At 46.2% G+C, this 23277-nt stretch overlaps 5 protein-coding genes and 2 long non-coding RNA genes across 10 annotated transcripts; 3 read left to right on the top strand and 4 right to left on the bottom strand.

Annotated features, from left to right (window-relative positions):
* Nucleotides 1-533: 533 nt before the first annotated feature.
* On the bottom strand, nucleotides 534-3906 carry LOC120904381. 3 transcript variants are annotated; one of them, XM_040314308.1, is made up of 5 exons: nucleotides 3807-3906; nucleotides 3266-3725; nucleotides 2761-3182; nucleotides 819-924; nucleotides 658-749 (listed from the first exon to the last, which is right to left on the bottom strand). In XM_040314308.1, the coding sequence occupies exons 1-4, from the start codon at nucleotides 3831-3833 to the stop codon at nucleotides 865-867; spliced, it is 969 nt and encodes a 322-aa protein (XP_040170242.1). In that variant the 5' UTR covers nucleotides 3834-3906; the 3' UTR covers nucleotides 658-749; nucleotides 819-864. The 3 variants fall into 3 exon arrangements, with proteins under 3 accessions (XP_040170241.1, XP_040170242.1, XP_040170243.1); XM_040314309.1 differs by having other exon boundaries at nucleotides 660-749; nucleotides 858-924; XM_040314307.1 differs by lacking the exon at nucleotides 819-924 and having other exon boundaries at nucleotides 534-749.
* On the top strand, nucleotides 3633-5597 carry LOC120904382. Its single transcript, XR_005739744.1, has 3 exons — nucleotides 3633-3718; nucleotides 5105-5212; nucleotides 5277-5597. It is a non-coding gene; the product is annotated as an uncharacterized LOC120904382 (long non-coding RNA).
* A 2142-nt stretch (nucleotides 5598-7739) lies between these two features.
* LOC120901180 (ficolin-1-like) lies at nucleotides 7740-8648 on the bottom strand. Its single transcript, XM_040308890.1, has one exon. It carries the CDS (start codon nucleotides 8646-8648, stop codon nucleotides 7827-7829), a length of 822 nt encoding a protein of 273 aa, XP_040164824.1. The 3' UTR covers nucleotides 7740-7826.
* A 1083-nt stretch (nucleotides 8649-9731) lies between these two features.
* Nucleotides 9732-10500, top strand: LOC120902423 (fibrinogen C domain-containing protein 1-like). The gene has a single exon (XM_040311145.1). It carries the CDS (start codon nucleotides 9753-9755, stop codon nucleotides 10365-10367), a length of 615 nt encoding a protein of 204 aa, XP_040167079.1. The 5' UTR covers nucleotides 9732-9752; the 3' UTR covers nucleotides 10368-10500.
* A 171-nt stretch (nucleotides 10501-10671) lies between these two features.
* LOC120901855 lies at nucleotides 10672-12464 on the top strand. Of its 2 annotated transcripts, XR_005739334.1 has the most exons (3): nucleotides 10672-10955; nucleotides 11022-11192; nucleotides 12247-12464. It is a non-coding gene; the product is annotated as an uncharacterized LOC120901855 (long non-coding RNA). The 2 variants fall into 2 exon arrangements; XR_005739333.1 differs by having other exon boundaries at nucleotides 10672-11192.
* A 2244-nt stretch (nucleotides 12465-14708) lies between these two features.
* Nucleotides 14709-20675, bottom strand: LOC120900996 (death-inducer obliterator 1). Its single transcript, XM_040308661.1, has 6 exons — nucleotides 20611-20675; nucleotides 20122-20201; nucleotides 18371-20038; nucleotides 17012-17544; nucleotides 16797-16940; nucleotides 14709-16716 (listed from the first exon to the last, which is right to left on the bottom strand). The coding sequence occupies exons 1-6, from the start codon at nucleotides 20622-20624 to the stop codon at nucleotides 16000-16002; spliced, it is 3156 nt and encodes a 1051-aa protein (XP_040164595.1). The 5' UTR covers nucleotides 20625-20675; the 3' UTR covers nucleotides 14709-15999.
* A 170-nt stretch (nucleotides 20676-20845) lies between these two features.
* On the bottom strand, nucleotides 20846-23030 carry LOC120900997 (phosphatidylinositol N-acetylglucosaminyltransferase subunit A). The gene is made up of 6 exons (XM_040308663.1): nucleotides 22887-23030; nucleotides 22477-22813; nucleotides 22293-22410; nucleotides 22107-22229; nucleotides 21403-22042; nucleotides 20846-21330 (listed from the first exon to the last, which is right to left on the bottom strand). The coding sequence occupies exons 1-6, from the start codon at nucleotides 22895-22897 to the stop codon at nucleotides 21111-21113; spliced, it is 1449 nt and encodes a 482-aa protein (XP_040164597.1). The 5' UTR covers nucleotides 22898-23030; the 3' UTR covers nucleotides 20846-21110.
* Nucleotides 23031-23277: the final 247 nt, after the last annotated feature.

Below are 23277 nucleotides of genomic sequence, written 5' to 3'. Positions count from 1 at the left end.
TTTGGCCAAAGGATGAAGACCATTGGAATGACGATGAAGGATGACGAATGTTTTGCTGTTTTCTTGCGACGATACAACGCAGCTTACGGGGGCAGGTTGTTTATGGGAAGGGGAAAAACAAGCGGAAGGAATCACAGTGGAAGATAATGAAGAGCGTATTATAATGAGCGGTTTGTTTGTTTGTTGTAAAGCTAAATACATTTTTTCGATACATTTACCAATTTTGAATAAGCAGCAAACAACTATAACTTATTCGATATATTCTGTCAGCAGCTCTTTCGCGATAAAACATAATTACAATAACACCTGTCACATTGGTCGTTCCCAATTCCCAATAAATCGAATCGCTCACCGACCATTTGCACTAGCATTAATCTTCCCTAAGGGTGGATTAGTAGTGGAGCGCTTATTGTTGATTGATTAATACCAGATTGATTATGATAGGATGGACGAACGAAGAAGACTTTTTCGTATACATTTCTCACCAAGAAATAATAGACTGCACAAGTTTTTCTTATATTTCACTCACATACTATTATTAATAGCAACATGTATTTTACATGAAACAAAAGCATCGTTTATTAAAGCAAACGTTAATTGTTAATACAAACCACTTACTCACACCGATCGAACCACTATTTCCAGGTCATGCTCCAAGTGGTGTTTCTCGAGAACACATAACCGATATATCCGAATACGCAGGCAATGGTGAGGAATCGAAACAGTTTCATCAGGCCCATGGAACAGGTCTGCAAATCGAATGGAAGGTAACATCGTGTAACTTTAGAGGCAAGGAATTTAAATTAATAAAAAAGTACTCAAGCATAATTTCAAACCCCTTGCGAAGCCAACATTACAATATGTTCACATGTTCAGTCTTCGGTGATGTTGTTGTGTACGGTGCGCTACTCCGCAACACAGCGCCTGGCAATTGAAAAAGGTCATAGCTTAATGTTACGATTTGAACTACATTGTTTAGCGCAGTTGTCAAACCGTATGTTAGACGTTAATTGATGAATCATGCTGGGTGACGTTTTAAACGGTGAGGCCGTAAACATGCTGCGGTGTGAATTCACGTTTTGATCATTAAATGAATCATTCATTGCAGTCATGTTCAACATTTCTAATGTGGCACTTTATTCATCTTCTTGCCGTGCCGACTTCCGTGTTCAACATGATCATAAACAAGAAAATGAAAATACACGTGGATGGAATAATGTTTTGTCAATTTGAGTACCAACATCAAAAGTACCATGTTTGAGGATAAAAGTTTCCTGGATAAACGGCGCTCCATTGTAATTTGAATCATTTGTGAGTTAAACGATATCGAGAATTAAAGCTAAACGACTTGAATCATTGAACTTGAATCTCTTCTCACGCCATTTACTTTGCCTATTCTTGCACTGTAGTTTTTTATTATGCTACGACGGCAAATTAAAGGCATAATTTGTTATTCTAACTCAATTAATCTGCATAAATTCATACTACAGAATTGTTATTCCCAGTAGCTAGTAATTTAAAAAAAAAACTTAATAATGTTATAATAAAATTAATAATAATGTTATAATAAAATTTATAACATAACTTACAGGATTGTCCAGGGATTTTCATAGTTGTGGGACACTTGAGACACTTGAGTCATAGCACTTGAGTCTATGCTATTGGAAGTGAACTTAATATGGAAAGGACTATTTTGAACACTTTTGTGTGAAAATTCCTGTAAGATTTGTCGAATGCGATTTGTCGAATGTAAGAAAGTCCAATTCCAGCGACGTAAAGCTCTATTCCCGTAAGAAAGAATCAATATAGAGTCCCACAACTAAGAGAACTCCTGGAAAACCCTGTAATTTCCATTCCTTTACAGGAATGTTTGAACGTTCTAAGAAGTCTTGACTTTGAAATCCATGGCTATTTAATGGCTTAGCGTATTTTGCATCATACTGGCTGGTATCATTGAATACGTTCGTAGCGGCGGCGTACGTCCCGGCACTCATTTTCCTAATATAGTAGATGGTTGCCATAGTTATTTACCGCGACGTTGTAGGACCGTGCACAAGGAATGTGTTGTCATCCCTAAAATTTCATGTGAGCGCCGTACGATCCCGCTACGTACGGATTCAATGATACCAGCCATTACTGATTCAATTCTCGAGTGTTGTCGAGTTAGCAGGAGCACAGCTCTTTCGATGCAAAATACTAGTGTTCGAGTTACGGCGGTGATACGGCTTTCACTTGTTTTGGTATTTACTTGAGTTTGAATTCAAGATGCACATAACTATCACTCTTACGTCAACTGTTGACTGTCAGGCACATTCCCAAACTCGATCGAATTCGGGATCGAAATGAATAAATAAATAAATAAAAACTCTTTTTGTTGAATTACTTCAATTAATTCACCTGACATAAACAAAGAACACAAAATTAATGAATGATTCTTAATTATTTACTATCAGACATAATGCCCATAGCTTGATTAAATATTTGAACACAATAACACAAAAATGATGCTCTTTCAGAGAAACCAAGTAATGCATGTTTAACACACCGGACATTTGTAACTGTTTCTACTTTCAACTGGTTGTATCCAAAGCCAGTGTTTAAAAGAAGACATATTCCTTGGACGAAACACAGTACATACAAAAACGATAACGATCATCAATCGATCACGGAACGATCACTTCACTGCAAAAACTTCACCATGCTTCACTTCTTCACTTATGTGCACCCCCCTACGATAAAACCAAAAACAACTCTTCTTACCAGAAACATTGCCGGTAGGATTTCGGCATTGTTCATACGCCAACAGGAGAACGACGTCCATCGATTGGCAGGGCGGTTGGCTTTAACGCGCGCCGTGCGTTGCTCCACTGCCGGTTGAAACAAGGGCAGTAGGTGGGCAAGGTTACCGATGCCAGCCCTACCAGAGCCGTTGTTACCATCGTTACGATCGTTCGCGTTCGCCTGCAGCTGTGATGCGGCGAGCTGCACCAGCGGCAGCACCTGCAGTACAAGCTCCCGCAGATTGTTGCCATGGGAATGATGGGGATGGTGTTGCTGCTGCTGCTGCGGATGACGATGGATCTGAGGCAGAAGGGATCGTGTTTGTTGTTGTGTGTGGCGCTGTTGTTGCTGCTCTTCCTCGAGCACGGGGTAAAGCCGTGACGGTTCAAGAAGCGGTGCCGCTGTAAAATCAGGCAAAGTTTATTCGATCGTCACACTGGAGGTCACTCGGAGGTACGACACTGCGATAATGCAATGCACTCACTTGGTGTTTGTGGCCGGTGCGGTTGCTCACCCGTGGTTGCATTCCAATTTTCAAAGTTAATTGCAAAAATTACACAACCGCTCGATACGAACAGATAGCGGGCGGTGGCCAGCGGTGCACGGTAGCTGAACGTGTGCGCCGGCGTACCGTGCAGCGACAGCTCGTACCCACTGGCCGACGGTACAATCGCTAGCTCAAAGTCCTGACCGCACTCGATTGGACAGTTGTCGATGCGTTCCTCCGGCCCGGCCGAGCAATCACTGCACAGGTGATTGCGCACGATTTCCTTCCGGCCCGGGTGAATCGTTAGGTACAGGGGTAGCTCGTCCTGCGGGTTCAGCAGCGCTTCCCGCTGCAGGATGATGTGGACCGCATCTTCGGGCTCACGGAAATGGCCTCGCAGCTTGATGCGCGAACCGTACCGTAGCTCGCCCGGCAATCGTCCCACGTACGGTAGGATCTAAAGGCATCAAAACGGCGGAGTAATGAATTGGCAGATTCTTCGAGCACTCTTTTATGGACTATTGCAAGACTCGCTTACCGGTGTAAAAACTTGCAAGTTGGTCATGGTGCACGTTGCTTTGATAAAATCTATCCATTCACGTCTCGCGAAGATCACGCACGGTACGAACTGGATCGTGTAACGGTTCGCGGCACTGTGAATGGACGCCGACGCCGACGAGATCACAGTCGATCCCCATCCCGGTCCATTCGATGCCGATCCGACTGCCCCATACATACTCCCACCCTCGCGAGCGGGCAAGAATTTCGAAAGCATAACCTTGCAAACTTTCTGGACAATAATTTCCAACGGCAAGCTTGCGTGCAGAGGGGAAAAACAACAACATCTACAACCGCACGCACGCCAGCGAGAACTTGGGCTTGGGCCGAAAAATTTCCAAAAGTGAAAGGAGCTGCTGTCTGTTTAAGAGAGCTTTCGTTCGTTTCGTTGGTTTATCTTGCTCGCAGTGCAATTATTTTGGTTTTTAGCGGTCCCAAAGAGTGTATGAGAGAAAGAGAAAATAAGAGGGAAGGTGTTTGGGTGTGTGTGTGTCGCGAAATAAGTTCATGGTTATCGGTACTGTTAAGAGCCGAGATGCGATCCCACTCCGCACTCTGTTTTGGAATCATTCACTACGACCGATTGGTAATGGCAGTGCCTGGGAAGCGATGACGCGTCCCGACGATACCATACGCACAGTTGCACAAGTCGGTCAGCCGGTGAATGTCACGTGACGAAATGATCGCGGGATCAATGGTTTGTTTTTGGGGTGTTTTGTTTTGTTTTTTTGGCAACTTGTCCTGGTGGGCGGAAGCGGTCGAAATAGTTGTTTTTACTATTTTCGCTTTCCTCAAGGGTAAGTGTGTGGCCGTCGATAGGATGACCGGAACACCGGGTGTGGGGGTGTGTTTCTGTGCTAACGGTGAATACGTTATGAGGATCAGAAGTCGTTGGGCAACTCGGGCTGGTTGTTATTGTGAAACTAGGGACGCTGGAATCGGTTCCAAAAAAACAACATTAAAACAAGCATTTATTTGTTAGTTCATGCCTTTCACTACTGTTGTTCTATTCTTTTTTGGTATAAATTTGCTCATTTTATTCTTTTCATTCCCTACGTACTTGCTTGTCTTCTAGCCAAAATGATTCAGGGACGCGGTTGAAGGTCAGTTGCCCTTAACATGGGAACGTAGGCACTGTACCGGTTGGCTTCATTTCTTTCTGCCCTGTCATTAATCTTTATTGGGCTGAGAGAGTCCAATTGCATTCCTACGTAGCAGCTTGGTAAGGTCCTAGGTCAGGTTGAATTATTCTTTTTTTCTTTTTTTTTTCGTTTTTAGTTACGTGTGAGCTAAATCGCTCATGGAATATAACTGTTTTAACTCGTTGAACTTCTGGAGTGTCGTTAGCAGTACCTGAGTGATTATCTTTGGATGAAGACACTCAAAGTAAGTGATTATAATGAAGGATATTAGAGACATAGTTTACACAAATTTTGATCAATTTTTATAGGGGTTTTACTTGATTTCGCAAGCGTTGCAACGTTTACTGCAACTGCTGCATTTGACAGGACAAGCACATCAGTTGTGTTCGGAACGTCATCATGCTTAAGACAGCCTTCGCACTTAATATCGCAAGCGCGCGCAAACTGGTCAAACTAGCAGGCATGCGTTAGGCTATTACCTGCTCGACGCTCGTGCAGGAATTCACGAAACCTAATATCTTGCCACGACTTGGACATCTTTAATCAACAAAAAGATGAGCCATTGATATGACATCGTTCAGGACTAGATGAAAGATTCTATGGGATTACAGAGATTGCAAAAAGTTGAATTTTGACTATGTTAAAAAAAAAGTTACATGACCTATTGACAAGCTCATCAAACTTGCTGGGGTTGCAGACTTTCTGTGGAGTAATTTCCTAAAGGGAAGATCACAACTGTTCTTCTGTAAGCTGGAATTACGTTAGCTGTTAGTGCCCGCCGTTTATTAAATGCCTTGGATTCTGCAAAACGGACTGGCAGGCGAAGGCACGAGACTGTGAGCGGTTTCGAAGCGGTTTCCAGAGGCAGGCCAAGACCGCAAAGTGGTTGTTGCGCCCGATAAGTAAGTAAGTAAGATAGATTATGCATTCTTCTACATGTCAGAAGAGGCGTTAATAATTTCAAAATTCACAGCTAAATGAACCGTCGTGGCAATTGACCAAGAATTGGTTTCTGTAGGTATCAGATCGTGAAAAGCATTAGAATATGTTAAAATACTGTTAATATCTTCTATTTCTTACAGGGTTTCTCACGATTTATTGGTTGGTTTCCATCAATTTTTGGTGCGTTCCCACGATTTTTTTGATCGTTTCCCAGAATTTGTTGGACCAATTGTATTGATATCCAATCGGAAAATACCAATAAATAATGGGAACGAACCAAAAATCTATGGGATACGACCAACAAATCGTAGGAGCGCACAAAAAAATCATGGGAAGTGACCAATAAACCGCGGGAAACCCTGTATGTTGCCTACAAGTGTCCATCTTACCCTTCATGGTGTCCATCTTTCCCATTTTAGGTGTCTGTCTATGTACCCGAACATTTTAAAATTGCATGAATAAACATGTTCAATCCCCAAATAGACCGTGCCGCCATACGTAGGATTGACCAAGCCCAGAAGTGGTACAGGCAGGCCTTGACGGACAACGGTTGTTGAGCCAAAGAAGAAGAAGAAGAAACATGTTCTCAAAATCAAAATCTGTAGAAAACTTAAAAGCTTCAACACAGTTTCCGATAAAAGATGAGTGTAAGATAAAGCATACACAATTTTCATCGTCACTGTATTTATACATCCTTAGATTTTTAACATTTTACTTAATGTGTCCATCTTTACCCAACTTCCCCTATTACCACCAGAATGCTGGTCCAATTTTTTTACAGCTCATGAGTATTGATCACACGCGAGAGAGAGAGATAGCACTAGACAGGGAATGAGAGCGAATGATAGCCCACATATGCGAGTGGTTGGAGGAAGTACAGGGGACGAGCAGCGCGACAAAATTCCTGTAGGGCGGAAAGAGAACGACTAAGAAAATGAGCGAGAAGCAATGATTTTTTTTCTGTCCCTTTGCACAGCGGGCGTTTGTTTGTCCGTTATTTTGACATTGAATATCCCGGTGAAAATTCTACGGCAACTGTACTGTTTCAAATTGAATACACGTAGAGTGGTGGTTACAAACGTCATGTTTGAAGTGGATGTTTGTTACGATATTAGTTAATTTGGCCCGATTACAGGGCACCACTACATAATTTTGAAAGCATATGATAAGCCAAAAGTGCATGCAAATATATTTTTTATAAATAAACAACGAAATTCCCACTTCGAGAGAAGAAAAGAGATTCAAACCCCATACCGGCCCTGGATCCTCACGCTGATCTCCTTTCGATTTTGGAGCTTATGGGGAGCTTATAAAACTGGTCCTTACAGGACTGAGATCTAATCCTGAACCCATACCACCTCTCAAGGTTATACATAAGATCCAGTACAGTTATAGAAATCATAACTGTACTGGATCTTATGTGCTGGATATGAATTCAAAGCTGTCTTGTTACTAATCTGTAATCTACAAGAATTTCGGGAAAGATCCATAATCCATTCCGGTGCTTGAACTTATGCTGAAGCTATGCCGATCCTAGCACTGATGGGAAAAGCATATCAATGCTGAAATAGATCCAATGTTCAAACCAACCTAACAGTGCCTTCAATGCCAACAAAGCGATGGACCATCGGTACCTATGTTACAGATGTGTACACTAAGTAAGAGTAATCTCGTTTTCACCTTTTTGTATCTTCTTCGCTTTGTACGACAACCTCATACGACTCACATGTTTGTCATCTCAAAATACAGCTTTTGACTACATTGACTTTACAAACATTTATTGTGGAATATTTCTTGTAGCTCAATTGTTATTCAATATCTTCAATTTCCAATGATGACCATTTTTTTAACTGAATTTTTTAAACTTCAAATGGTTAATTTACCGTTCATAAATAAATCCCCCAGTACATTCACCGTTACGTTTCACGAATCATCATACGTGAGTATGCCAAACCCTTGTTAATATCTTTGAAGTGGTCCCAAACCATATTTTTCTCATCATAACTATTTCTATACATGCCATTCAGGTTTGACTTTCGATTCGACCAGTACCACCAGCCACCATGATAGTATTGGGCACAGTTTCCACCATTCCAGGTATCGTTGTCCCGATCCTTGGTCGTAAAATTCATGCCCTTGTGGCGTGTCAATGAGTCATCTACCGATCCCTTGTAAGATCCCAGATTCATTAGCGCATACAGCTTCACCTCACTGTCGATCTCGAACTCATCGTACCGTGCGTACTTGTAGTTTCCTTCGAAGTCTTTCAGCTCCACCAGCAGCTCGTGCTTTCGGGTCGAGGTCATCCGATGCAAATGCTCCAGCCCGAGCCAAAACTCTCCATCCACGCTGCCGAACCCGTCCCGATACTCGGTCCAGTTGCGGTAAAAGTCCACCGATCCGTCGTAACGGTACTGGAACACAAGCCAACCTCCTCCGTAGGCCGTCTGTTCGCAATATCCCAGAAACGGTTGATCGTTCTCGGTTAGCTGCAGGATGTACTTGCCCGATCGCTTCGAGGGATTCTCCTTGCACGATCGAAACGCGAAACTGTTCAGATTTATGCCCGAATTGATCATGAACAGATCTAAATCTTTCTTCAATACCAGCTGGTTGCTTTGTTCGAGTTGAGTAAGCAGCATCTTATGGTTGCGGCCAACCTTTTCACTCAACTGCCTTATGGTGGAGTCCATCTCCATCAGCTTGTCCTGCAGGGTTTGCAGTTTGCTTGCGACCATCCCGAGCGCGAACCCGGCGGCGCACGCATTTGTGTCGTTTGTTTCTATACCGCGGACTTTGTTGGTCGTTGAAAACAGCACCAAAGGTAACAGCACGTATATTTTGTGAGCGAACATGGTGAGCTAACGTCAAAGACTCTCCTCCACAAAAGATGATACTGAGGCCACAACGGGCTATGCAGCATCCTTTTATACAGGAACTAGCAGCATAATCGCAAACGTCATTCTTATCAATGTTGGATGGAGGTGATTAATTCACGAAAAATTCAACTTTCCATTTATCAGTACCGTGCGAATGCAAATGTTTCACATGATGACGACCGCATCAGCGTGTGCAGTGAAAATACTCACTAATGCAAATCGTTTTCATCGTGCTTGGCAGGGAATCGAAGTTCAACCGGTGAGTTTAGACTATACTGACAATAAAGCGTTTTATCAAGTGTTGTTTGGTTATAATGCAATGCAACATAGGCTTACCAGACCAGACAGAGAGGAGGTCAAGGTTTGTTTTTGTAGGTTCGCTGATGATGCCACCATCAGTTTGGGTTTTTCCTCGTTCATCTACAATCTTTCCACGTTCTCTTTCGACACGCTCGTTCCCTTGGTAGGCTTCAGAAACATATGATCATATGTGTATACAAATAAATATGATTTGCAGTGAGTATTTTCACTGCACACGATGATAAGGTCGTCATCATTTGAAATATTTGCATTCGCACGGTACTGATAAGTGAGGAGCTGTGCAAATCTGCCCAAAATTATTCACCTCCATCCAACATTGATAAGAATGACGTTTGCGATTATGCTGCTAGTTCCTGTATAAAAGGATGCTGCATAGCCCAGGAAAGTCTGTGGCCTTAGCTCACCATGTTCGCTCACAAAATATTCGTGTTGTTAGCTGTGGTGCTGTTTACAACGACCAACGAAGTTCGTGGTACAGAACCAGAAATGATCATTCACGGGATGATGTTCAGGTTATTGTCGGATAAACTGCAAACCCTGCAGAACAAGCTGTTAGAGATAGAGTCCGCGGTGAAGCAAACGGATGAAAAGCTTACCGGAATTGTGGGATCCACCCTTGGAAGTGTCTCGTTTCCATCGTGCATGGAGAATCCCTCGAAGCGATCGGGCAAATACATCATGCAGCCTACCGTGAACGATGAACCGTTTCTGGGATATTGTGAGCAGACGGCCTACGGAGGAGGTTGGCTTGTGTTCCAGTACCGTTACGACGGATCGGTGGACTTTTACCGCAACTGGACCGAGTATCGGGACGGGTTCGGCAGCGTGGATGGTGAGTTTTGGCTCGGGCTGGAGCATTTGCATCGGATGACCTCGACCCGGAAGCACGAGCTGCTGGTGGAGCTGAAGGACTTCGAAGGAAACTTCAAGTACGCACGGTACGATGAGTTCGAGATCGGCAGTGAGGAGGAGCATTATCCGCTGGCGAAGCTCGGATCGTACACAGGATCGGCAGGGGATTCATTGCACAGACACAAGGGCATGCAGTTTACTACCAAGGATCAGGACAACGATACCTGGTATAACGGAAACTGTGCTCGTCATTATCAGGGTGCCTGGTGGTATTGGGACAGTCATACTTCAAATCTGAACGGCATTTATAAAAATAGTATAAAAGCACAAAATATTGTTTGGGATTCCTTCAACCAGGTTAACGAAGGTTTGGCATACTCTCGTATGTTGATTCGTGCAAAGTAACGCAAAATGAAAGTAACGCCACGAAGTCAGAGCGTTTAAGTTGCTGGATTGTAAATTTGCCATTGGTTGTAATAAGTGTACCAGACTGTGCACCTTTATTCATCGTCTAATAAAGAAGACAAATGAACATCGAACTTCAAATCTGTAAATTTCCATAGATTCTTCATGTCTGGTGTTTTATTCCTTATCTGCCAATTCGCACGCTGTAACCAATTCTTGTTAGTTGCATTCATTACGAACCAATCCAAGCAAGCAGGATTGAAACTTTGCAAGTCATAGCAGTCATAGAAATATGTCCAATAAAGATAGTTTGCAATTACCACTTGAAGATACAAGTCCACCTTTACTGCGTGCCTACAGTTGACCCAAGTTGTACTACTCTTTGTGAATTAAGTGAATTCGAAAATGCATGGCGGGAAGTTAAGTATCGAGAAGCTCCATAGCGGTGTATATGAAACAACATGACTGTCGAAAATCGAAATGTTGTTAGTCCGGGAAACCCTTTGGAAGTACGTTACAACGGCTGCCTCTGAACCAATAATCGGAAGGTGACGCCAAGATGTGGGCTACGATCGCTCTTCTTGTCTTGTACGATAACACCCAGCATTCTTTGATCCGTGATGTGAACCCTGCAATGTCTAAATTTGACTACAGATATAAAGCTGAAGCATGGTGAAGCTGGACAGCTTGAATCATACGTTGAAGCCGACTGGGCCGGAGACCGTCAAAAAAATCGAACTCGGGATTCATCTTCTTGCGAGCCGAACGAGAAAGACAAAGAACTGAACATATAGGCACTTTCGGTTCAATTTCATTCGGGACCTGGTAAGCTTCTATACTGCCCTATTGCATTCATGATCGCTGACGCATTGATGAAGCCATTGATGGACGTTGCTATGGAGTGAATGAGACTGCGTTCTTTTTTCGGACGAGCGAGTTCGGTCCACCCGTCGACACACTCGGCAGTACATCTGTAACACAGGCTGGTATTATTGAATCCGTTCGTAGCGGGAACGTACGGCGCTGACATGAAATTCTAGGGATGGCAAAACATTTCTTGAGCCCGGTCCTACAACGCCGCAGTGAATAACTGTAACAACCATCTAGGGTAAATGTACCAGTATTCGGCAGTGTACCTGTTTTCGGCAGGGTAGCTAAAAACGTATAATTACGCAAAAACGCGTTGAAAATTGTCTCAACACATATTTTTTACATAGAGATATGCTCATTTGTTATTCATATACGAAGTTTCACATCATTTCCATGCATATTTTTCAAAATATCAAACAAAATGTGCAGAGTTCAACATGTTTCGGCAGATTTGCTGTCAGCCAATAGTTCGGCAGGATTCATTATTAAGAGAAACAGAGCACTTAAACAATGAATGTGTGGTTTTTATGAAAGATTTTATGGTTGCAGATTTTATACTAGCTCGATTAGAATTTTAAAATCACTAAAAACAAGTAATTATTCACTTTAAATGCTGCCGAAAATTGGTACACGGTAAATGATGATTTTTGACAGATCAGTGCTTTGGGCTACTGCCGAAACTTGAAACAAAAACACACTTTTGATTTCGTTGAATATTCATTTAAAACTTGATCAGAAAACTGTAATGTGTACGTCGACACATAAAACGACATTTCTTGCATCAAATAACACCAATTTCACTATAAATAATTCAATAACTTGAGAGAAAAACAATAATTTTGTGAGCCGGTCGGAGCCGTACTCTATAGCCGTACTCAGGCAGTCTCATTTCTCCAATGCCTACTTTGATTGTAACTCACATCAAAGTGACTGTAAAAATTGCGAGCAAAATGCCCAAAATGGGCAACACAAAATTAATAATTTAAGTACTTTTCCACTCTAATCTTAGGAAAGTGAGAGTGTAAAATTGTTTTAAAAAAATTTGTCTACCTATTGGCATTAATTAGAACATTTACCGGACCGTATTCGCGTTGCCGAAAATAGGAGCACCGCCTGCCGAAAATAGGACCAAACTGCCGAAAATAGGAACAAAAACAGTGTTTGCGTTTTTTTGAATATGGCTAGAAAATGTATTTGAAACGGGAAATAAAAAATAGCACAACATAATACGATAGTTTAGCGTCCATAATAATGCCACTTTCAAGAAAAATAATAAACAATGTAAGTGTTTAGTGATACTGCTCCTCTAACCCGCCCAATACTGGTACATTTACCCTAATACGTTAGGAAAATGAGTGTCGGGACGTACGCCGCCGCTACGAACGGATTCAATAATACCAGCCACAGGTAGCGTAGGTTCGTAGCTTTTAGTGGATTGAAGTCACTGCAGAATCACTTTTCAGCACTTTTCAAGCGTTCGCGCATTTCGAAGAGGAGTTTCAGTAGAAAAAAGTAACATTTAATCGTTAACATTATCATAATTTCTTTCAACATAAATTCACGCAAGCGTTTGTTTTGTTTGTTTAGGAAATCCTTTGCAAAAACGAAAGGTTTTTTATTTATTTTATTTTGCGGATCAGTTTGGCGAGTTTTATTTTTTTCGCATCTTTTTTTTAGGTTTTTGGTTGGTTGGTTGGTTGGTTGGTTGGTTGGTTGATACCCTCTTTACGTGGTGTGTTGTGTGTTCTTGAAATGGAAATGGATTTCCACTCGTGTTTGATACTGTTTAAAATGCTACGCGAAAACCCTAGCCCCTCCTCGTAGAGCAGAGCCTAGCGATAGCAGCAAAGGGAAGAAAGATCAGTCGGCAAGGAGTTGCAAATCCATCACCCACTACCCACAACAATAACACACTTTAATAAAATATATTATTCCCCCAAAGGTACCCCAAAAGAAAAGGCAGTAAATTAAAGTTCAAAATAAAACAAGCGCGTGACTCTAACCGCGAATTGAGCTACCTTCAACAACACACTAGCAAACCGATACACACGAACCCGCCCACGGACTGTGTGGTGCTGTGCTGACTGGGGTGGCGATCATTCCTGGGCAAAAGTAACCTACTACGTGCTACACACTACATCATCTCGTCCACGGTCACGTATTAAACACTTTCATTGGTAGCACGAGACACCCCAGTCGGCCCTCTACTGTGCGGGCATGTACGATAAGGGGAATTCGTTTAAGGTTGGCATTATCGCCAACTTTCTTCTGATTAAGCATCACATAAATGAGGACAATCTGTCATATGTTTGCCTGCCAAATATCTAAATTAACGTAAATGGTCATATTAATCGCAGCTAAAGAGAGAGAGATAAAAGGAGGAATAGGAAGAGAGACAGCGAGAGAGGCATAGAGAGCATAATTACACGTTATCACAAGTATTGGCGTACGTTACGTGGCAACCGAGCCGTTCTGCCTACTGCGGAATGTTTTGTTTTTTTGCTCCGATTCCACGCTCACGGGTTGCTTTGTACTAAAATTCGCTTGTCGGAGTTTTTTCTTCTTCTCTGCAATCATTCCTATTACCTAGGTAGCATCGTGGGTGCATATCATCTCTCGTCCTTTCGATCGATCATCCAACTTCGACCTATTCGAGCTAAAATATTCACTATTTACGGTTGCTGATACTACTTGTACTAAAAAAAAGAGAGAACTGTGTTACTTAAAATTACGTTCCCAAACGTTACCCCCAAATTCTGATGACACGCCGCCGCCTCCCACTGTGTGTTACGCTGTGTTCGGCGTTCATAACGCAAACGCGCTTCGCGCACGACGTGCGTCGACACTAATCTTCTTAACCGCTAATGCTAGTACAACCGAACTGAATACTACTACAAACGAAACGAAACTTATTATTTACACACTCCGTCACACACACACATACACTCGAATAAAACGCTCACGCACACGCTCGGTGTGTTTTGGTTTTTGTGGTTGTTTTGCTTGGAATTGCAAGGGGCTGCGCTTTCTCATCGTGTGCGCGCGGGTACTACACACACACGCACACACCACGCGTGTAGTGAGCAGCGCGCGCCCTTTTTTATGCGTTTATTTTATTTGGTTAATCTTAAAGTAGTGTCGTTACACTGCGTGGGTTAGGAAGAGGGGGGGGGGGGGGAGAGGAGAAGAGGACAATGTCTAGACTGCAACAGTTACAATTACTTTTAATGGAAAAGGGAGGAAAATGGAGGGTCAACTTTTTATAAGGACACGTGGAAGATAAGGGAGAAGGATGAAAGGAAGGAACGATGACAAAAGGAGAAAGGACCAAATGGGACTAAAAAACGGTGTGAAGAAGATGACGTTACATGTTTTGCTACAGTGTTAGTATTAGTGTTCTTAACATTTATCATTAAATTGTGTTACTTTTTTTCTTTTCTTGTTGTTCTTGCGTGTTTTTTTTTTTGTTTGCCTTCACTACTTCCACTCCTATACTGCCGCCTTCTAGCAATAAAGTTTACGGTCAAAGGGTTTTTTGTTTGTTTGGGTTCCTTTGCGAGAGGGCCATGTATTTGTTGTAATAATAAAATATGTTTTAATTGCTTCACTTATTTGCCAAGCCCTTTCTATATATATATATATGTGTGTGTGTGTGGTCATCAAGCCCCCACGTGTCATATCGCATACAATCAATACAATGAAAGGCAGATCACGTGTAGCCACACCTATGTAACCGTACCGAACATACACAACAATCTAGACAATCGGGGTTTGTTTGTTTGCTTAACTATTTAACCTATCGAAACCAAAAACAAAAAACAGAAAAAATCTTTACACATCACTTATTCTAAGAGCGTTTTACACCGCGCAGTTGTTGTTCGAAATACACGCACAAACACACGACGAAAACAGAACAAAAGTGAATACAAATTAAAATCGCAGCGGTGCCACCGTTTCTGCTAAAACGGGCAAAACAGTCCAGGTAAGTAAAATGACCTCGTTAAATAAGCGTTTACATGATAAGTGTGGGGAAAAACGGGACGACGAAGACGACGACGGCGACAGAAATGCTTGCGCGTAATGATCATGTCGGGTTGTGTTGTTGCTATAAAACGCGTTGTTGCCTTGCGCAAGAAACGTGCACTTGTATACTACGTGATACAGTTTAATACATAATATTAATTGTTTAAAAAAACAGTCTACCAATTTCTCCTGCCCTGTAGTAAAGTGTGGGAGTGCTTTTTGTTTGTTTGTTGTTACTGGATCGTACAACGTGTGTATATGTACCATAAAAGATGGGTTTGATCCACTGACATAATCTCCAGTGGTGTGTAAGCATTAAAAATATGACTAAGAATATTAATAAAAAAGAAAAGTTGAAGCAAACTCGGAAACAAAACGATTCCCCTAACAACAAAATCAGGTTGGTTCCACACTTTCCCGCAAGAGGTACACTATACACTACTGTAGCTGCACGCGAACAACCGGCGCCATCTAGCCGAGTCCCTAGCGCGTGCCAAGCAATCCACCCCAATCGTGGGTTCAAATTCTCTCTCTCTCTCACACACACGCGCACGCACGCACACACACATATATATGTATAATTTGGACACACTAATGCACGTGAAGCTGGAGCATGGCATTGGGTGCGTCCGCAATAATCGACTGCAGAATAATGTTTTTGCTTCCCGTGAGAGAGGGCACGGGAGCGGAGGGGAGAAATGGTGTTGTGTGAAGGAGAGCGGGGACGTTGGAAAACCGATTAATTGTCCTTAACTAACCTCTGGATTTTTCGCTTGTCCGCCTCATTCACACCGATCCGTCTGTCCAGCCGGTCGAAGATGCGCGCCTTCCGGTTGCTGCTGCTGCTGCTGCTACTGTTGCTGTTGTTGCCAGCTGCTGTCGCTCCGCCTCCTCCGTCCCTCTTGTCGCTGCCGGTCGGCTTCATGAGCACGATGCGTCGGCTGCTACTACCTCCGGTCGCTGCTGCTGCTGTTCCACCGCTGCTGCCACTGGTTGTGGTCGGGTGACGATCCCGTCCACCCTTCGACCCTACTGCTGCCCCTTCCCCACCGGACGATGAGGTGGTGACATGCGCCGTACCGCTGGTTGTGGACACCTGGCCGCTGCTGGTCGTAACGCGCGACGGCTTCGACGGCATCGGTTCGGGCGTTGGCTCGCGCAGCAGCAACTCTTCCAGCAGATCCAGCTCGATCGCTTCCGAGTTGAGCTCGCTGCTGATGCCGTCGCTCGGCTGCGGCTCGTTGTCGGGGTGGCGCGATCGCGTGCGCTCCTGCTGATCGCCGGCCGCCGGTTTAGCGTGGCTGTTGGAGCGTTCGGTCGGCGAGCGACGGCCGTGCGTCGAATCGGACGCCGCCGCCGCCTGTTCCGGCTTCTTTTTTAGCGTAATGATTTTCTTCTCCGTCACCACCAACGGCGTCAGCTTGGGTGGTGGCGTATTTTCCTGAGGTTTCGGGTCCTGCGTGAGTGAGGGGATGAAGGAAACAATGTAAAAAAAAAATCTACATCACAATACTTCAAGCACACACAAACGCTTACATTCGATCGCGACTTTAGCTTCTCCTCTGCCGCCCGCTTGCGACGCATCTCCTTCTCGCGGAGCATCTTCTCCCGGGTCGCCTTCTGCTTTTCAATCTCCATCCGATAGGCCCTCGTTTCGGGATCTTCGTCATCGTCATGGCGCTAGAAACCGAAAAACAAAAACCTCAATAAAAGAGTCACAAAAATACACCTCAACCACCTCGAACACATACCTCATAATGTCCGCGGTTGTTCTCCCCATAATCGCTGCTCTTTCGCCGCTTCGGGAACCGGCCGTCGTCGTCACGGTCGCGGCTCGCATTCCGACTCCTGCCAAAGTTGCGCCGGCCCGGCCGTCCCAAATCACGATCCCTACTGCCAGCGCGATGATGGCGGCGCGGTGAATAGTCACGCTCGCGATCACGCTCCCTCGACCGTGGCCGCATGTCCCGGTCCCGCGAGCGCGACCGGCCACGGAATGGTTCGCGTTCGCGGTCCCGCTCACGGTGCTCGCGATGGTCGCGCTCGCGCGATCGCTCCCGTTCGCGCGATCGGGCTCGATCGCGGTCGCGCTCGCGGTCCCGCTCCCGGTCACGTTCGCGCGACGGGGACCGCTCGTGCCGGCGCTTCTCCACCTCGATCCGGTTTTTGTTGATGAACTCTTCCTGCTGGCGCAGCAGTTCGTCGTCGCTGACCTGCCGGGCGGTGGTGGCGACGCCGGCCACGAACTGCTGCGAGCTGAGGGCCGCATCGCGCATGAGCTGATCTGCAAACGGTGCGAAAACGGAACCGGTTGATAGAGATGGGGTGTTTTTTAAAGTAAGCTAACGCGTCCAGTTTTAGATCCAAAAAGCAAACCGTGCAACTACGTAACGATGTTTCGATTTATTTGCTCAATTGGCCAAAAAAACAAAAACAAAAGTGCGTGTACTTGGCGCGTACGAAACCACAGGACAGGATGATAGGAGGGAAAGAGTGTTTCCGGAGAAAGTAATCCCAAGCATAGCTATGTATACAGCGTAAAGAACTATTTAGATAGTCGGAAGCGTTTTTTTTTTTTTATGGACAGTTCAACTTCCGCCCGCGGCGAACGTCGTCAACAATAATTAAATAGAACAACTTAATGCTAAGGCTTACAACACTAACGCTTAACACAGGGATGAATGGTAATGTTTTAAGCATGGTTCGAACATAAAATACGTGTGAAATACATAACGTAACAGCAATCGGATCGAGTTTCGTCTTTCTGCTTCGTTTTCTTGCGTACTCGTTACGCGCTTGTTTTCACTCTTTTCCAATGTTTTGTTACAACTAAATTAACACTTAATTTAAAACACACCTAAATTGCACACTACACCACAAGGGGAGATCCAATCACTAATTGCAAGGTACAAAATCACATGCGCTACTAAAATTCCACCGCCTACTACAACTACTACGTTCGATCGGTTTGAAACGGAAAACCGGATCCTACCGCAATTAACTTAAACCTCTTAGTTCGTTTTGTGGAGGCTCATCTACAGTGCCGAAACAGAAGCCTGCCCCAGTGATAGCGAAATGTACAAAACCAAGAAAAGTCTTCGTATACTCACTCTTGACCGCTTCCACGCCACCTTTAAAATTAGGATTGATGAGAACCTTTTGCGGGAATCCGGGCACTGGGGCGGCGGCGGCGACGGGTGACGGTTGCTGAATCGTGGCCCCACTCCCGGCACCAACGCTACCACTTGCACCACCCACAATGCCGCCACTAACACTTCCTCCTACTCCTGCTCCTCCTCCTCCTCCACCGCCTCCACCAACCGTCATCGGATCGAACGTGCCGGACAGGAGCGATTGCGGCTGCGGGACCACATTACCACCACCACCACCTTGCCCCTGTTGCGACGGTCCGTAAGGTCCCTGCTGCCCAATGGCCGGTCCTTTTGCCTGTGGCCCGTTCGGCGGACCAGCATTCCGATACATTTGAGGCCCATTGGCACCTCCCATCGGGCGGATGAGACGCGGCGGCATCGGTCGCCCCATTTCGTACGGATGGCCCCGCCCTGGGAAGCCGCGCATCGGTGGCATTGGACCGCCCGGACCCCCTGGCATCAGTACGCCCGGATGGTGCATGCCGGGCGGCGGTGGCCCGGGCGGAAAGTTCATCCGTCCCATGCCACGGTACTGGCCCATCATTTCCGGTCCGAAGCCGGGCCGGAGCGGGTAGCGCTGCCGGTTGCCACCGGGCCGGAAGTCCATTGGGCGGCCACCGCCGCCGCCCGGATGCATGGCGCCGAAATTGTTTGGCCGGTGCGGTCCGAGTATGTTGGGCGCAATCATGCCGCCCGGGTGCTGCTGCTGCTGCTGCTGCTGCTGGGGTGGTAGTAGGGGGTGCTTCATGCCCGGCTTGCCGTACCCGGGCTGGAGCCGGTTGCCGGGTCCATGGTGGCCTAGGAGCGGATGGGGCTGTTGCTGCTGGTGCTGGTGCTGCTGCTGGTGCATCGGATGGCGTGGTTCGTTCTTGGATTCGTTCTTCCAGCCCCGCTTTTCGCTCGTCTCGTCCGTATCGTACGAACCGTCCGGCTCCTGGTTGTTCGCGTACAGGTACAGCACATCCTCGGACGAGGTCGTGTCGCACTGTTCCGCGCTGGTGGCGGTTCGGTGCGTACCGCTCGATGACATCGGGACCGAGCTGACCGTTTCGGCAAGCGACTGGGCGGACGTACTGTACTCGACCGTCGTCGAGCCGGAAACCGTGCCACTCTCCACCCCCTGTCCCCCGCCAGAAGACGCCGACCCGAACGATTCCTTCGACACGCTAGCACCAACATTCGGCACATCCGGCTGCGGCTCTTCAAATGCGCTTTCCGCTGCGACCTCATCCTCCGTCGTAGTAGGCAGCGCCGTTGTTTCGGCACCGGTTGCAGCAACATCCTCTACATTCGCCTCGTCGCCAGTATCGTCCCTGCTCCGAGTGGTGGTCGGTTCGATGGGTGGATCGACGTGGAACGTTTGATGTGCCGGCACGGGAGCTGCCTGGCAGCCGGCTCCCTCTGTTGGTTCACTCTCATCATCGCACCGGCTTACGGCCGGTTCAACGGGCACCGGCGGACGTGGTGCGGACGTTTCACTGTCACGGGGCACACTTTGCACTGTCGCACTGGTTTCACTTTTCGGTTGCACCACAGTTCTCGACGCTACCAACTCATCGCGTACCCAGTCGTCCGTCTCTTCCAGCAGGAAATCTTCATCCGGCTGGTCGAGTTTGATGCCACTCTCTGCGAGGGGGAGAAGGAAGAGCAAATGCGTTTAATGATACAGTTGAAGGGGGAAAAGCCAAAAAATCGATTTTCCAACTTACCGTCGTCGGACAGCAAAAGTTCGTCCTCATTAAGAATGGCAGGATCGTCGTTGCCCAAATCGAAGGTAAGCGAGTCGTCACTTTGGAGGGAAGAGAAAGAAACGGTGAAAAGGATTAGAAGCTACACTTTGATGTTCTTTCTACACTTTCCCTTCCCGCACAGGGGCCCAAGAGAGGTCGAAGGTTCTTGGCGTCTATCAATTATTGCCGAAATAAGCAAACGCATCCTGCCGCCGGGAGAGAGCCCCCTAACACCACCAACACCACCACCACGAACACATGTACAAACAGGGTGGCTGTGGTGGTAGGGGAGAGCCCTTACTTTGCAGGCCTTCTTACACCCACTTTACGCACACAGAACGAGCAAAACTCATCACCACCGAGTGCTTCAAAGCCAGTGGAAAGTATTTAACGTATTTTTCATTGCCCAAGGGTGCGGAAAATTGGTGAAAAAGTCGATTTTTTCCACGAGAATTTGTTCACACTTACTTCGTTTCGGACATCTTTTATGGGCTATTTTGACAACTGCTGTCAAATCCGCGACCAAGCCAAATACGCCGTCCTGCTACAGGTTAGCTCATCGCCGGGCGCCATATTGGATAAACGGCCTTTTGTCGACTCGCCAAGTCGACAAACGTAAAAATGCTTTTCATCGATTTTCGGGTTGTTTAAATTATAACGGTTATCAGTACGCTAAATCCATCCAGCACATGTTTACTCTTACTTATAATCAATAATTGATGTATATTTCCCATCTAATATTACACCAAAAATAGTCTCATCGAATTGGCTAGCAGTATACAAGCACACACACAAAAAAGCATCTTAAAACAAGATTGCAGACGCAAACAACGAAGACGAAACGGAGTCTTATCAAATACTCAGAAGTTCCCGCAGTGCCACAAGGGAGTTGTGCGCGTAAAACGCAATTGGATGCAGCCCTTTGCGGCAGCAGCTCATTCGTCCACCGAGCAAAGGGCCGCTTGCCGTCAGGAAAATTTTTCCCTTTTCCGCCGTACCGCCGTGATGAGGGCCGCATTATCATCCGACGACCGTCGCTGGTGGCGCTTGCAGTCCGGGCTGAGGAACGGATTCTCGGAATGGCACAGGTCGATGTGCTTACGCGGCACAAACCAGTCGAGAAAGCGCAGTATAAGATGGCACAGGGCAATAACTAGCACGAAGGGCCACACGCCACTTTTCAGCACGCTGCAAATAGGAGGGGAAAAGGAATGAGATGATGAAGAAAGTTGATATGGCGTTAGATAACAGTGCGCTTACTTTTTCATCATCGACTCGAGCGTGGCGGGCGCTTCCCGGAGCGCCGTTCGGTACACCTTTTCCGTCCGCTCGGTCACGTTGTTCCAGTTGTACAGGTTGGCGACGATCTGGTTGCGCTCGAAGGCGCACAGCCCGGCGTACGACGTTTCGGACGGTGTCGGGGCAAGCGCATCGATCGAACCGTTCGCGTACCGGGCGCTGGTGATTTGCTTCTTCTCCATCTCGCGCCTTATAGCCTCGCGCAACCCCCGGTACACCGAATCGACGGTCGGTTCGGTGAGGATGATAAGGCTGGCCGGAAGGACCTCGGGAATGCCGCCCACCTTGGTCGAAACGACCTGCAGACCGCAGGCGGCCGCCTCCACGATCGCCATGCAGTATGCTTCCGTGAGCGAGGTGTTGAGGAAAATGTGGCCCTGCACCAGCACGTCGCGCACCTTCGCGTGCTCCAGCGCGCCGAGCATTACCACCCGGTCCTGCATGTTGTTGCGTTCGCGTATTTCCTCCAGCAGGGCACGCTTCGGCCCGTCGCCACCGATGATGAAGTGCACGTGCGGCAGGTGTTTCAGCTTTGGCAGTATGCCCGCCAGCAGGTCGACGCCTTTCCGGTACACCAGCCGCGAGACGACCACGATGTTGACTGCGGTGGAGCAAAAAGGACAATTAAAGGTCGATAAAGAAGCTTCATCTTGAGCTATCCGTACTTGTTTCATCGTCGTTCGGTCGTCGGCAGGGATTCGGTGTAAAGTAAGCCGTATCGACCGCGTTCGGTATCACCGACACCTTGTCCTGGTGCACCTTCGCCCGGAGGACCGTGTTTTCTTTACCTGCAAAAGGAATATTATCAAATAATCACACGACAATAGGGACTCTTCCCACGGTCGACCTACCCGTGTGGGACACGCATACGCAGTGGTTACAGTTGGCGAGCGAAATTTCCAAAAACTTGTTCGTAACCACCGCCGACAGGTCGGCAAACCCGAACAAACTGTGATCCGTAAACACTGACTGCAAACAGAAAGAAAAGGCCCTGTCTTAGTACTGGATGAGCAACGAAATATGTGCTTCACTTACCCTCAAGCCGAGCAGCTGGGCCACGTTCATGGTTTCGTGCGCCAGCGTACTGAACGCCGAGTGGCCGTGCACGATGTCAATCTGCTCCCGGAGCAGTATGTACCGCAGCAGTGGAATGTTGCAGATCATGGTGGGCAGCACGACCTGATTGTAGAACACCTTGATCGGGACGTAGTACACCTTCAGCCCGTTCGTCATGTACCGGATGCCCTTCCGGTCGCCGTACGAGTGCGTGATGACGATTACGTTGTGGCCGCGGGCCAGCAAACACTGCGACAGGTTGAAGATGTGCTCCTCCACTCCACCCATGTTCGGGTAAAAGAAGTCCGACGCCATGCTGCAAACGGGTTGCAAGTTGTGTGTTAATGTACGATCACTTTTCCAACAGGATTTTAGCAGTGGATGCTTACCATATTTTCATCGTCGCAGCATTTTATGTCTCTTTTACCGGTAGAATGTGTACTTCCTTCTGGAGTAACACATATCCGCTTGTGGCAGTGTTTTGTGTGCGGTTTTTTTTTTCTATTTTCCAAACCATCTGCTGTCAATGTTGAAGTTTTGCCAATTGGACAGGTACTGTCATTGTCAATCGATGGTGCCATACTGATTTTGTTTCATCGATTTATTGTTTAGTTTCATCGAGTCTATTTTAGCGCCATAAAAATACAGCTGGTGCTCAACTTTTGATAATCATTTTAGGAGTACAAAAAAGTGTGTACGCTTTTATGAAACAATCAAAATATCGACATTGACATTGGAACATTTATCGAACCGTTTGGCTTTATTTAGTATGCGCGTTTC

Source organism: Anopheles arabiensis, chromosome 3 (assembly GCF_016920715.1).
Source record: "Anopheles arabiensis isolate DONGOLA chromosome 3, AaraD3, whole genome shotgun sequence".
Lineage (NCBI taxonomy): Eukaryota > Metazoa > Arthropoda > Insecta > Diptera > Culicidae > Anopheles > Anopheles arabiensis.
The sequence above is the reverse complement of the archived record's forward strand: the minus strand, read 5'-3'. Positions and strand labels throughout refer to the sequence as shown.

What these genes read in the sequence shown, in the direction of transcription:
- LOC120904381 (XM_040314307.1), bottom strand. Translation starts at nt 3,833, where the DNA reads ATGACCAACTTGCAAGTTTTTACACCG. An exon ending in GCACCGGCCACAAACACCAA is followed by an intron (nt 3,183 to 3,265) that starts GTGAGTGCATTG and finishes CTGATTTTACAG; the next exon opens with CGGCACCGCTTCTTGAACCG. An exon ending in TCCTACCGGCAATGTTTCTG is followed by an intron (nt 750 to 2,760) that starts GTAAGAAGAGTT and finishes TTCGATTTGCAG; the next exon opens with ACCTGTTCCATGGGCCTGAT.
- LOC120901180 (XM_040308890.1), bottom strand. Translation starts at nt 8,648, where the DNA reads ATGGTCGCAAGCAAACTGCAAACCCTGCAGGACAAGCTGATGGAGATG.
- LOC120902423 (XM_040311145.1), top strand. Translation starts at nt 9,753, where the DNA reads ATGGAGAATCCCTCGAAGCGATCGGGCAAATACATCATGCAGCCTACC.
- LOC120900996 (XM_040308661.1), bottom strand. An exon ending in ACAACCGCGGACATTATGAG is followed by an intron (nt 16,941 to 17,011) that starts GTATGTGTTCGA and finishes TTCGGTTTCTAG; the next exon opens with CGCCATGACGATGACGAAGA. An exon ending in AGCTAAAGTCGCGATCGAAT is followed by an intron (nt 16,717 to 16,796) that starts GTAAGCGTTTGT and finishes TCACTCACGCAG; the next exon opens with GACCCGAAACCTCAGGAAAA.
- LOC120900997 (XM_040308663.1), bottom strand. An exon ending in CCCAGCTGCTCGGCTTGAGG is followed by an intron (nt 22,411 to 22,476) that starts GTAAGTGAAGCA and finishes TTCTGTTTGCAG; the next exon opens with TCAGTGTTTACGGATCACAG. An exon ending in CGTATGCGTGTCCCACACGG is followed by an intron (nt 22,230 to 22,292) that starts GTAGGTCGACCG and finishes TTCCTTTTGCAG; the next exon opens with GTAAAGAAAACACGGTCCTC.